Source organism: Dreissena polymorpha, chromosome 2 (genome assembly GCF_020536995.1).
Source record: "Dreissena polymorpha isolate Duluth1 chromosome 2, UMN_Dpol_1.0, whole genome shotgun sequence".
NCBI classification, from domain to species: Eukaryota; Metazoa; Mollusca; class Bivalvia; order Myida; family Dreissenidae; genus Dreissena; species Dreissena polymorpha.
The window spans coordinates 44,769,450-44,782,553 of NC_068356.1; the positions used below are offsets into that span (position 1 = coordinate 44,769,450).

Genomic DNA, 13,104 nt, shown 5'->3' on the forward strand with positions numbered 1-13,104 from the left:
TTACACAGTGCTATATGGCAACAATATGGAATTTGAACAGTGGTAGTGTTTTAAGGTCTGGACTATCATTACTTGTAAGTTTGTATAAACATTCTTCTAATGCAATTAGTAAAATAATGTTAATATTTTATGTTTAATAATTTATTGCATGATTATTTTGAATGATTATATGAATTTGATGCCGTTAAAGCTTCCGACATGAATTCATGTCGGAACGATGCTATTGCAAACCTCATATTTATAGGAGTAAGCAGGAGGTAGAGGCAAGCAGTGTGCCTTAACATCTTAAGAAAGATATCTTCAGAAAGCTTATAGTTAAACCCACTGAGATGCTTTGTTGCCTTAGCTTCTTCAAGTCTTCTAGCAACTCTTGCCACTTCAGATGCCATTTTAGAGGAGTAGGGCAGCGCTGATCACCCTCGACTACGTTATGCAATTCAATGTTTACAACCAAAGGGTCGCTTAGTGCATGCTTTACTATGGCAGATTTCGCTTAATTTTTTTCATTGCACTTTATCAATTGGTCGATCTTCTGATAGAAAAGTGTGTGTGTGTGATACTACTATTTATTATTTGCAAAACAGCTCTTGTTAAATACACTATAGTCAATGATGTAAGCGGGAGGTGATTTGTTGGGCAAGCGGACGCTATATTCGTGTTTAGTGACAATGAGCGTCTTAGAGATATTGACGATAACAAGTAACATTTTGCTTAAATAAGGTTATTTTTTTAATAATTTATTAGCGTCTTGCTTGGTTATAACGTTGCAGGTAAGGGCGAACACAATTATTATTGGAAAATATTTGTATTTCAAGCAAGAACTTAATTATAGAATTATTTAAAAAATACTCCAAACTACAGTTACACAGACTCACAAGTTGCAACATGCTGGCATTTAATAAAAGTGTTATGATAAAGCAACCCCCTTTCAAATGTGTTATGTTAAAGGGTATATCGACAGCAAACACATAAATAATGTGCAAAACAAAAATTATCTTTATAAAAGGTTTCATTAAATGATTGCTGGAAACTCTTTTTGAGACTGCATCCTTGTTATTAGTCCATATAAAGGTACTCCCAGAGGCGGGCAGAGCCTTTGATATTTTTTGCTTTGGAGGCTTGGGAGTACAAATGCTCCTCTTTATAAACACAATCTCAGTTTTGTACACAGATTTCGTGCGCATCACTAAACAGACATTGTTCGTTACCAATGAATAAACTTCAAAAACACATTACATTTACCCGAATGTCAGCCTACGGACATTATCCTTTGCATGCGACCTAAACAACACGACTATGTTTCAATACACCATTCTTGCTGACATTTTCATTTGACCTATGTAAATATTCCACACCTGTTCGACATCGTTATCGACTCCGGTTACATCAAATATCACGATGTGCAAAAGATTGGTGTACTGCGACCTTACCAATAGCGACGCTTTTTGTCAACAACCTTATGCAAGTTTCCCAATATGATCGATCGAGCGTACGAAAAGAATAACAAAGTAAATAAAAAGAAATTATTTCTTTCTTTTATTGCACCATTTGCATGAGTTCGTGCTTTAGACATGTAAACTTTGATACGTTTTTGCAGTATCAGTGTATCTTAGCATTGTCAGTGGGGATACAATTTTGCACCTTTGGACAAAAGACAGCGCATTGCAACATTCAGTAACCCTGTTGGTTATAAAGCTGAGAGTTGAATTGTTGCAACTACCTTGTTATGAATTGTAGCAGAATTAACTTTTTCTTGTTTTAGAGACTTCTGACTTAGTAACTACGTGTGAATGTATATAAGTGTATGCTTGTACATTATCTGTTATCACAAGATGATAATAACAATCTTGTTTGTTAACAATGTCACATGGCATAAACATTGTGTGACCAGTCTGGGGCTCAAACTTGGAACACATGGGTATCACAAAAAGTTCTCCCCTGACTGGGCTAACCAGGCCACCACACAACCTCCACCCTAATGTGACCATGTTTATACCAGGACCCCCCATCTTATATGTACTCTTACTGGAATAAAGTAATTCAGGTGTTGAATAACTGCTTGGAGTACCGTAATGTCAAGGCCCATGTTGGGTGCAAAATGTCTCGGGGTGAAAAAAATTGCGACCCGTCAGAGACTCAAACCCAGGACAAGTGGCTATCTGGTCCAGTTCTCTTCGGACAGAGCTAACCACTTAAACCAGGCCACCAAGCAACCTCTCCCCTAACATGAACAAGTTCATACAGTGACAACAATTGATGTTTACGATGGTGGTAGCTGACTGTGATATACACATGGAGTTTAAGGAAGATGTGAATGGAAAAAACAACAAACACTTTATTAAGCGTGTGAAATAAAAACAAAACACTACTTGAAAATAGCCCATCCCATTTTTGGTGTCATGTGTAACTCAGACAGTATTTACACTATACTGATGAAACTTTGAAAACATTTCAACCAGCATGAGAACTTGCACAATTCAATATTTTGGTGGCCCCTTTTATCCTTTTTTTATGCGCCTGGATCGAAAGATCGGTGGCATATTGTCTGTCTGTCTGTCTGTCTGTCTGTCTGTCTGTCTGTCTGTCTGTCTGTCTGTCTGTCTGTCTGTCTGTCTGTCTGTCTGTCTGTCTGTCTGTCTCAAAACTTTAACCTTTGTTAAAGTTTTGCAATAACTTTTGCATTATTTTAAGATAGCAACTTGATATTTGGCATGCATGTGTATCTCATGGAGCTGAAGGTCAAAGGTCAAATATATGGCTTCAAGGCGGCGCAAAAGGGGGCATTGTGTTTTTTTGACAAACACATCTCTTGTCTTACATATTTTAACCAGTTGCTCGCAAAACTCAACAAAAATTACTGCTACAGAGCTAACATTTACGAAGATATTATTATTACACATTGTATGAATAAAGTGGTGTTTTCAGAAAAAAGCAGATTTAGGGGAATCTTTGTCCTTCAGACTCATTTCTAGTTTAACACATGTTTAAGGCCTTAAGATTTTTTTTTTACTTGTGAAGTCGTTTTATAAATAACAATGTGTTTACAAGTTTTAATTGTTTTGTTTATAGTTTGATGAGAGAGTAAGACATGGTCGAAGAATTCAAGCATGCCTACCTTCGTTTAAGCAAGGAACATGGACTCGAAGCACAAGAATGTGTTGTGAACTTGCTGAAAAGGTACACATTACATTGATAATCCTTCAAAAGTGAAAGATGTATTCAAATAAAAGTTTGGTTCTTTTTTATATTATAAAAATGCAACTATGTGTAGGGTTTGAGGATTGCCTCAATATCTAATTGCGACTGTGGCATAAGTTATTTCTTTTTTTAGGAAAAATGTATGGTAAGAAATATCCAAAATGACAGTTATATTCCATACTAAAAGCCCCAACCTTTAGTTCCTTATATCAAATTAATCAGTTTATTTAATCAATTTTGTTGACATGCAACATGCATTATCAGTACTTTATGGTTTTAATGTCACAAGTTACTCACAATGTGTTACACACTTGCCAAAATCATTATGTATTCTGGTACTTTATGTTTTCCAGTTCATGGGTGTGAACATCAAATGTCTTACAACAACTTTTAGCTACTTTTTGAAGCTATAGTAAAAATAATCAAATACCCCTCTTTCTTTTGAAATCTTGAAAACGTTGTAAAACCTCTTACCCCTGTTACCTTATATGAGTGGCGTTTTGGAAAAAATGGGCTTAATGCATGTGTGTAAAGTTATGTGCCATTTACGCCTGTGAAGTCTTCACAGGCCAATCAGGGATGACACTTTCCATTTTCATGGTATTTTATATTTGAGAGAAATCTTTTCGCCAACATCCAGTTTAAGCATAAAAAGTTGTCTTATATTACTGCGGCCTGCACAGGCTTATCTGGGACGCCACTTTACACATATGCGTTAAGCCAAGTTTTACCAGAATGAGTCTGTTTTTATTGTGTAGTCCTTACCTTTGCAGCCTCCAGCAGTCTTCCAAGAAGGAAAAGTTGGTCCTTAACCTCTCCACTAACAGCCTGACCAGCAAGACGTGTGCAGTCCTCGGCAAGATCATAGCGGCTGATCATGGCTTTGTAGAGTACAAGTTTGCAGACTGCATGCTCAGTGAAGATGGTATTGACAGACAATTTATGTTACAGCATTTTTTGTGTTTAAAAAAAAATTATATGGAAATTCAGAACCTTCTTTTGCATAAGATCCATGAATTCCACAAGTGCAGTCCAGAAAGTTCCATCACAAGATGCATGTACTGTGAATTTTGAAAAGATTCAAGTATTTACAAATTCTGAGGCAAGAAAGTTCTGGCTTTTTTTTTCTCTCCCTACTTTTTTTCTAGCATTTGACATAATTTATTAAAAATGCCCAATTTGGGCTTTGTGTTATATTCATTGCCAAATCGCCTGAAAGGTGGAATTGAACCACTGTGACGCTAATCACCTACAGGTTTGAAGCCTGCACTCCGGACCACCGAAGGTCATTCAGGCATTTATGTGTAGGGTAGAAGTGGTTTATATAGTCACTTTATCCATATATAGACATTTGTCAGGTTACTAGTCTTTTTATTATTCAAATTTAATAATTTCAGTCATTAATATTTAATCACATAACTTGGAAAGACTGTCTTTTAATAGATCATTTGAAACAACTATACAAATATTTTAATAATTTATTAAGTTTTGAGAAAACCCTCTTAAAAGAAAATGACAATTTGAGACTTAAGTAAAAATGTTATTTGTTTGTAGATTGACAAGGGAAGTAACTCTTAAATGTTCTGATTTTTTAAGCTGTTAAAGGTTTAACCCATGGGTTCTCAAGAAACACCTATGTGAGAAAGTTGGACCTAAAGGTAAATTTAAGGCTAGTTCAGTATATGTAATTTAATTTAAATCTTTAGCAAATTATTAATTAAATGAGTAAATTAAACATTTAAATTGATTTACATTATAATTATGATTATCATATTGAAAAGTTATATATTTATACATAACAAAGTACTTCACTCAGGAAATATTTTACCTGTACATCCCTTTTGATAGAAAATAAAATGATTTTCACTATATTATACCATTTCACAGTAATTTCATAACAAATAACACATATCTTTAAGATTGACTGATTTAATATTACAACAATGGAATTAATAATTCTCATTATTCTGGTATTTTAGGGCAACAATATAAGGGGTCCTGCAGCTGAAGCCCTGGGTAAAATGTTGAGGCACAACAAAACCATACTGAGGTAAACAAGGGTTATGGGACTATAACACAGTAAGCAAAACAAGGGGTGTAGGTTTGAAGTAAGAGATAAACTGACTTTTGTCCTGTTTATCTAGACATACAAGATTATGTTCAGTGTCTTCTCAACTTGAGCTAACTATAAATGTCTTCTTGAGATAACTATGTCTTATGTTACTTAATTCTCAACATACATATCTGTGCTTCAAAATCAGTGCACATTTTCAGTGCACATTTTTCAAGTTCATGTACTTATTTGGATTAACCTTCTTTATTACGCCCTCCCCTCTCCCCCCCCCCCCACCCCCACCTTTTATGGCAGGGTGTATAGTGTTGTTTATGTTGAATGGTCACCACTTTGTTTTCTCTCTCTGTCCAATAGATCTGACATAATAATTGGACAAGTAAGATAATCAGTTGAATCTTCTTAGGAATTTGGAGTCATGGGAGTCGTTGCTGTTGAATTATATAAAAATAAGTAGCTATTTTGGTATTTTATTAAATCCCTTAATTAAATATTGTTTTGCTCAATATTTTACCAAGCATTGTACAAAACATTTTGGGCATATCATTTTGCTCAAACCTTATAATTACGCAAGATGTCTCAACTGTTTAGTTATTGGGCTTGAATTTTTAGAAGAAGCTTTTTTAAGCAATCTTAATCCAAAAGTTAATCTTCAAATTTCTGTCTTAATGATAATTGTTTTAATACGAATTTCCTAATCAATCATGTTTCCTTATTACAAGTGAATTACATCTTGTCCAATTATAAAAAGCAAAGATTTTTTTACTGATCAAATTTACATATTAAATACAGAAAATATTCAGGCCTCCCCCCTTCTCATTGAAATCTTGATTCTTACATAGTAATACAATTTGTTATAATTACACAATTACTTGACTTTTGACATTTTACATCAGAGTTAACATGCAACAAGTGGACAGTTATTAATTTACCATTACATCGCTACAATACTCCACCCCTCAGTCCCTGTCCCACACATAATTTTGTATAACGACCTTCATGGCAAGGTAGATGGTATATTTTGTAAAATAAAATTGGTATTAATTGGTATTAATCTCAATATATCTCTAAATCTAAAGGCAATATTTGTTTCCTATTGCATCTAGCCTGTGTTTGGAGTGGAACGCCCTGGGTATGCTAGACAATGCGTTCACAATCTTCTGTGAGGGCGTGGCATCCAATCAGACGCTGCAGGCCCTCGACCTTCGTAACAACCAGATCAGCCACGACTCGGCCGCCGAGCTGGGCCGGGCGCTCAAGCAGAACTCGAGCATCAGGGCACTCGGTCAGTGAGCACTTTGTTATTGTTGTTGAAATGAGTTCTGGGAAACAGACCTTAACGTATGTGCGTAAAGGTTTTTTTCCAGATAAGCCTGTGCAGGCTAATCAGGGACCACATTTCCCGCCTTAACTGGATTTTTGCTACAAAGAGACTTCCTTTAAATAAACGATACAAAAAAGGGGAAAGTGTCATCCCTGATTAGACTCTGTGAACTGCACAGGCTAATCTGGGACTACACTTTACACACATGCATTACGCCCTGTTTTGCCAGATCAAGGCTCAATTCATGAGCTGCTATGTGCATTTTGTGAGACAGGATCTGTGCAGTGTAGTGTTTATATTGATATGATGTTAAATCTAATACGTTACCACTTTTGTGTGTTAATTCCAATGCAATGTAAACAAGTGTATTGATTGTGTAATTGTGTGCTATTTTATTACAACAAAAAGCACAATTTAAAGGAGACTGAATTGCAAGATTCATTCTGCTTCTTTTTTTTCTCTTGTGGATGTAATTGATTTTGTTTAAATTAATTTAACCATTTCCCACTCAGAAGCAAATTGTCAATGGCTATATGCAACCAGCATAAAACCAGAACAACGTGAGAGTTACTCGCCGTCTGTTCAGATTCTTTGCTGTTTGCTGCTCACCTTAGGGTTGGAAATAAGGCCATGAAAACTTGAATCTAGTAAGAAAAGTTTTTAATTTAAATTAATTATCCAAGGGACTACAAATTTGTCAAAATGCAAATCTCGAGTGGTAAAGAGTTAATATATTGTGTATTTATGCCGCTCTGTTATACATGGTTGCTACTACATGACAGATCTTCGCTGGAACAATGTTGGACTGTTAGGGGGCAGAGCCCTCATTGAGATGTTACAGACAAACAAAACACTGACCCGCATTGAGTTGGCCGGTAACAACATTCCCGCAGATATACTCACGTCTATAGGTAACCAGCTCTGGGCTCTATTATGCTATAATTGCCTTTATTTTTGCATGAATATACCATACAATTTTAAATCTTTAATTTTATTCAAGTTGTTTATGAAAGATCAGTTAAGGTACAATTGTATTGGTCATCTTCAAGCTCTCTTTTACGCAAGTTATCAGGATGAAATAAGGAGGAAAAAAATAAAGAATTGCTTGCCAGAGGTACATGTGCAATAATGCACAGGACAATTACTTAAGAAATCAGAAGCTTGAAAATGTGATCTGTACAAGAACAGAGGATCTTTGTTGAATACCAAATTTAATGGCTTTGGTGTCTGCCTTGTGCCAAGAAGGTCGTGGACCTTTGCAAAGACTTTAGGTATTGGTACTTCCCAGGAAACATCTTAATCAAGCTCAAATTATTTGGTTTAAACTTCATTAATGATAACATAGACACATGCTAAAGTAACATAGTAAAACTGATAATATGAGAGATGTTCTGAAAAAACTGGGCTTAATGCACATCGTGACATGGGTAAAGTGTCATCCCTGATTAGCCAATTAAATTCCCACAGGCTAAACTGGGACAACACTTCCCGCCTTAAGTAGATTTTTCACTAAGTACCAGGTCGCTGATCAAATATAATGACCAAGAAATTGGTCTATAAATGACGTCATTTACTAAATGTTTTATATAGTCCCATAACGTCGCCAGAATGAACAACTTGAAAGGCAGTTGATTGAATAGGTAAGTGCTAGTGTCACACCTGGCGTGTATCAATATTTGTTACGCCTCAGAGACGGCGTTGAGTCAGAACCAGGACCGAGCTCTGATCACCGAGGACCACAAGAAGAAGACTTCCCTGCTTTCCAAGCACCTGCAGCACCTGGAGCAGGAGAAGGCCGTACAGGTGATCATGGGGGGATATTGTGAGCTTTGTTCTGGGAAAACTGGGCTTAATGAAGGTGTGTTAAGTGTGGTCCCAGATAAGCCTGTGGAGTCCAAAGTTTTCGTTTATAGGAAGTCTTTTCATAACAAAAACCCAGTAAAGTTGGAAAGTGCTGTCCCTGATTAGCCAGTGCAATTCGCAGAAGTCTGAGATCTGGGACGTAACATTAAGCACATGCATAAAGCCTTTTTTCCCAGAACGAGGCATATGTGGTGATAGTGGGATGATAATGGGAACCAATTTAGTGATCATGGGGTAATAGTAATGGGATAATAAAGTGCAAATTCAATGATAAATGTTGTGATAATGTCCTCAAAGTATAGTTATAATGGGTGATAGTGTGGTAATAATCAGGGAATAGTGTGATGACCACGATAAATGTAGTGATAATGTAGTCATAATATGATAATGAAGTTAAAATGTGGTGATATTGAGGTCAAAATATGGTCATAATGTAATGATTAATGTAGGGATCATGCAATGTTATCTTAATCATCGTTATGCAAATTGAAGCTGACATCATTATCTGCAACATGAAAATTTTCATGACCATTATAATACCTTCATTATCAATATCATTATCTCTCTTTCTGGTTATCTCATCATAATTATCATGTTTTTTTTCATTATCATCAAGTATTGTCACTTTTCATCATTATGATGGTATTATCAATTAAAATTATTCATTTGCATTTTTCATGCTGGTACAGTTTGGATTTTCCTCCATATTTTTATCAATTTTGTGTATTTTGGCATAAAATGTTGCTTAAATTTAGTTGTTGTCCCCTACCGGTTTCACGGGAGGGGAGTTATGGTTTGCGCTCTGTGTGTCCGTCAGTCTGTCACACTTATCTGGATCCTGCGATAACTTTAAAAGTTCTTCATATTTTTTCATGAAATTTGAAACATGGAAAGATGGCAATATGGAGATTATCCAAGTCATTTCATTTTGTTCCTACGTCAATAATTCTGGTTGCTATGGCAACAAATAGACTAGAAATACTGATGAAAATGGTGGATCCTGCACACTTTTCTGGATCCTGCGATAACCTTAAAAGTTATTCATATGTTTTCATGAATCTTGAAACATAGATTGATGGCAATATGGACATTATGCACGTCATTTCATTTTCTTCTTACGTCAAAATTTTTAGTTGCTATGGCAATAACAACAACAAAAAATTCTGACAATGGTGGAGTCGGTAGGGGACATATATTGCTTTGCAATAGTCTTGTTTATACTCAACAATTAAGGATGCATAACTAAAAACCTGAAATTCTTGTTTATATTCTCTCCCAGATGGATGAGCTGATGGGAACCATAGACCAGCAGGAAGAGCTCCTGAGGAATACCAAGAGGTGAGTAGGGCTGTTTGTCATTATTGAAAAATTACAAAAATGTCAGTAGCAAATAAGGTCATAACCAAACATATTACTAGTAAAGAATCTGTAGCATTATTCTTTGTGTCAACAAACACTTAATTTCCAGCATACAGATTGATCTCGATGCAATACCTCTAATACTTCTATTTAGATGAGCCGTGCTCTGGGAATAATGAGCTTTTTGCATGTGCATAAAGTGTTGTTATCCCCACGTTTTTCAGAGAAAAAGTGGGGATATTGTATTGATCTCCGTCTGTCCGTCCGTCCGTCCTGGCCACTATCTTCTCCTACACTATTAGCACTAGAACCTTGAAACTTACACACATTGTAGCTATGGGTATATTTGCGACCCAGCACTATTTGGAATTTTAATCTGGGCCCCTGGGTCAAAAGTTATGGAGGTTGGGTTGGGGCCAGGTCAGAGATTTTCACTCATTTTTAGCTCACCTGATTGCTCAGGTGAGCTTTTGTGACCGATCTTTGTCCGTAGTATGTCCATCCGTCCGTCCATCCGTTTGTTCGTAAACACTCTAGAGGCCACATTTATTTCCGATCTTCATAAAACTTGGTCAGAAGCTTCATCCCAATGAAATCTCGGTCGAGTTCGAAATTGGGTCATGCCGGGTCAAAAACTGGGTCACTAGGTCAAAAAAGAGAAAACTTTTAAACATTGTAGAAGTCACATTTCATGCCCAATCTTCATGTAACTTTGTCAAAATGTTTGTCTTAATGATATGTTGGTTGAGTTCAAAAGTGGTTCTGATCCGTTGAAAAACATGGCCGCCAGTGGGCGGGGCAGTTTTCCTTATTTGACTATAGAGAAACCTTGTAAACACTCTGGATGTCACAATGTTTGCCCAATCATCCTGGAAGTTGGTCAAAACATTGGTTTTATTGATTTCTTGGACGAGTTCGAAAATGGTCCAGATCAGTGAAAAAACATGGCTGCCAGTGGGCGGGGCATTTTTCTCTATATGTATATAGTGAAAACATGTCAACACTCTAAAAGTCACATATTTGGCCCAATTTTAATGAAATTTTGTCAGAACTTTTGTTTCCTAGATACGTGAGTTAAGTTTGAAAATGGTTCCGGTCGGTTGAAAAACATGGTTGCCAGGGGGACGTGGCAGTTTTCCTTATATTTATATAGTAAAAAGGCTTGCAAACAATCATGAATATAGGTCATGTAACCTGTGAGACAACTCTTCTAAATATTGCATTTAAGTTTACAGTAGTTACTCCCCTTTGATTATTAATGTTTTCATAATAATACAGTGTAGTTGTGTTTCATTTATGTGTTAATTGTTATTCGAGGTGGGATGTTTTATGCCCCTTTCGAAGAAAAATGGGCATATAGTGATCGGACTGTCCATCCGTCTGTCCGTCTTTCTGTCACACTTTGCATTTAGGTTTCCAAAAATGCTCATAACTTCTATGTCCCTTCAGATATAACCTTCATATTTGGTATGCATGTGTATATGGACAAGGCCTTTCCTTACGCACACATTGTTTTAGCCCTGTGACCTTGATCTTGAACTTAGGGTCCAAGTTCCGCGTTTAGGTTTCGAAATCTGCGTTTAGGTTTCGAAAAATGCTCATAACGTCTATGTCCCTTGAGAAATAACCTTCATATTTGGTATGCACGTGTATATGGACAAGGCCTTCCCATATGCACACAAATTTTGACACCTGTGACCTTGACCTTGAACTTAGGGTCCGCGTTTAGGTTTTGAAATCTGCGTTTAGTTTTCGAAAAATGCTATAACTTCTATCAAAGCGGTTGTAGGGGGCATATGTCATCCTATGGTGACAGCTCTTGTTTTTAGCTTTTATGACTGGTCTTTGTCCGTCGCCCGTCCGTCCGTCCACATTTTTCCTAAACACTCTAGAGGCCACATTTATTGACCGATCTTCATGAAACTTGGTCAGAAGATTTGTCCCAATGATATCTCGATCGAGTTTGAATCTGGGTCATGCTGGGTCAAAAACTAGGTCACTAGGTCAAAAAAAAAAGAAAAAGCTTGTAAACACTGTAGAAGTCACATTTAATGCCCAATCTTCATGTTAATTTGTCTATATGTCTATCTTAATGATATGTTGGTTGAGTTCAAAAGTGGTTCCGGTCCATTGAAAAACATAGCCGCCAGTGGGCGGGGCAATTTTCCTTATATGGCTATAGAGAAACCTTGTAAACACCCTAGAAGTCACAATTTTTGCCCAATCGTCATGAAAGTTGGCCAAAACATTGGTTTTATTGATATGTCGGACGAGTTCGAAAATGGTCCAGATCGGTGAAAAAACATGGCCATCAGTGGGCGGGGCATTTTTCTCTATATGTATATAGTGAAAACATGTGAACACTCTAGAAGTCACATTTTTTGCCCAATTTTCATGAAATTTGGTCGGAATATTTGTTTCCTTGATACGAGAGTTGAGTTGGAAAATGGTTCCGGTCAGTTGAATAACATGGCTGCCGGGGGGGGGGGGGTCAGTTTTCTTATATTTATACAGTAAAAAAAAAGCTTGTGAACACTCTAGAAGTCACATTTTTTGCCCAATCATCATGAAACTTGGTGAATAGATTTGCTTTATATATATCTCAGATGAGTTTGCAAATGGTCCCGATGGTTCAATAAACATGGCTGCCAGGGGGGTGGGGCAGTTTTCCTTATGTGATTATATAGAGAGAAACCTTGTGATCGAACACTATAGATGTCACATTTTTTTGCCTTATCATCGTGAAACTTAGTCAATACATCGGTTTTATTGATTTCTTGGACAAGTTGGAAAATGGCTCAGATCGGTGAAACACGCTTTTTTGCTCACCTGATTGCCTAGGTGAGATTTTAGGATTGGTCTTTGTCCGCTGTCAGTCCGTCCACATTTGGTTTGTAAACACTCTAGCTTTCACATTTCTCAAGCATTCTTTATCAAAGTTTCTGAAAGATCTCAGTCAAGTTTGATGATGAGCAAAATCACATAATTAATGCCATAATTATTGCCCTTAGATTGTCCAAATTTTCATTATATTATACAAAATCCTTGTAAGCAAAGTTTAATGTTTGGTGAGGGGGGTCAACTCAAAATATAGGTCACCATTTCAAATCTTACAAAAACAAAAACACTCCCTATGCCAGAGTTTTGGTTCAATAATGATGAAACTTGACCAGGATTTTTGTCTGGTCAATATCTAGGTCATGTTTGACATTAGGTAAAGATTGAATGAACCGACTCCTCTCAGGTGAGCGAACCAGGGCCATCTTGGCCCTCTGGTTTTATGTTATTT

At 36.6% G+C, this 13,104-nt stretch overlaps 1 protein-coding gene and 1 non-coding gene across 6 annotated transcripts in view; one reads left to right on the forward strand and one right to left on the reverse strand.

The window, feature by feature from the left end:
• The window catches only part of LOC127866872 (leucine-rich repeat-containing protein 45-like), a 25,756-nt gene continuing 12,652 nt past the window's right edge, over nucleotides 1-13,104 (forward strand). The window contains exons 1-9 of one of the 5 annotated variants that reach the window (XM_052407697.1): nucleotides 1-74; nucleotides 3,070-3,177; nucleotides 3,957-4,123; nucleotides 4,795-4,856; nucleotides 5,178-5,248; nucleotides 6,376-6,554; nucleotides 7,376-7,504; nucleotides 8,284-8,396; nucleotides 9,736-9,794. In XM_052407697.1, the coding sequence (XP_052263657.1) occupies nucleotides 3,089-3,177; nucleotides 3,957-4,123; nucleotides 4,795-4,856; nucleotides 5,178-5,248; nucleotides 6,376-6,554; nucleotides 7,376-7,504; nucleotides 8,284-8,396; nucleotides 9,736-9,794 (869 nt within the window). In that variant the 5' untranslated portion in view covers nucleotides 1-74; nucleotides 3,070-3,088. Of the gene's footprint in view, nucleotides 75-607; nucleotides 771-3,069; nucleotides 3,178-3,956; nucleotides 4,124-4,794; nucleotides 4,857-5,177; nucleotides 5,249-6,375; nucleotides 6,555-7,375; nucleotides 7,505-8,283; nucleotides 8,397-9,735; nucleotides 9,795-13,104 lie in introns of those variants that run through there. The other 4 variants (XM_052407699.1, XM_052407696.1, XM_052407698.1 and 1 more) reach the window with 4 other exon arrangements.
• Trnastop-uca (transfer RNA opal suppressor (anticodon UCA)) lies at nucleotides 4,408-4,494 on the reverse strand. The gene has a single exon. It is a non-coding gene; the product is annotated as a tRNA-Sec (tRNA).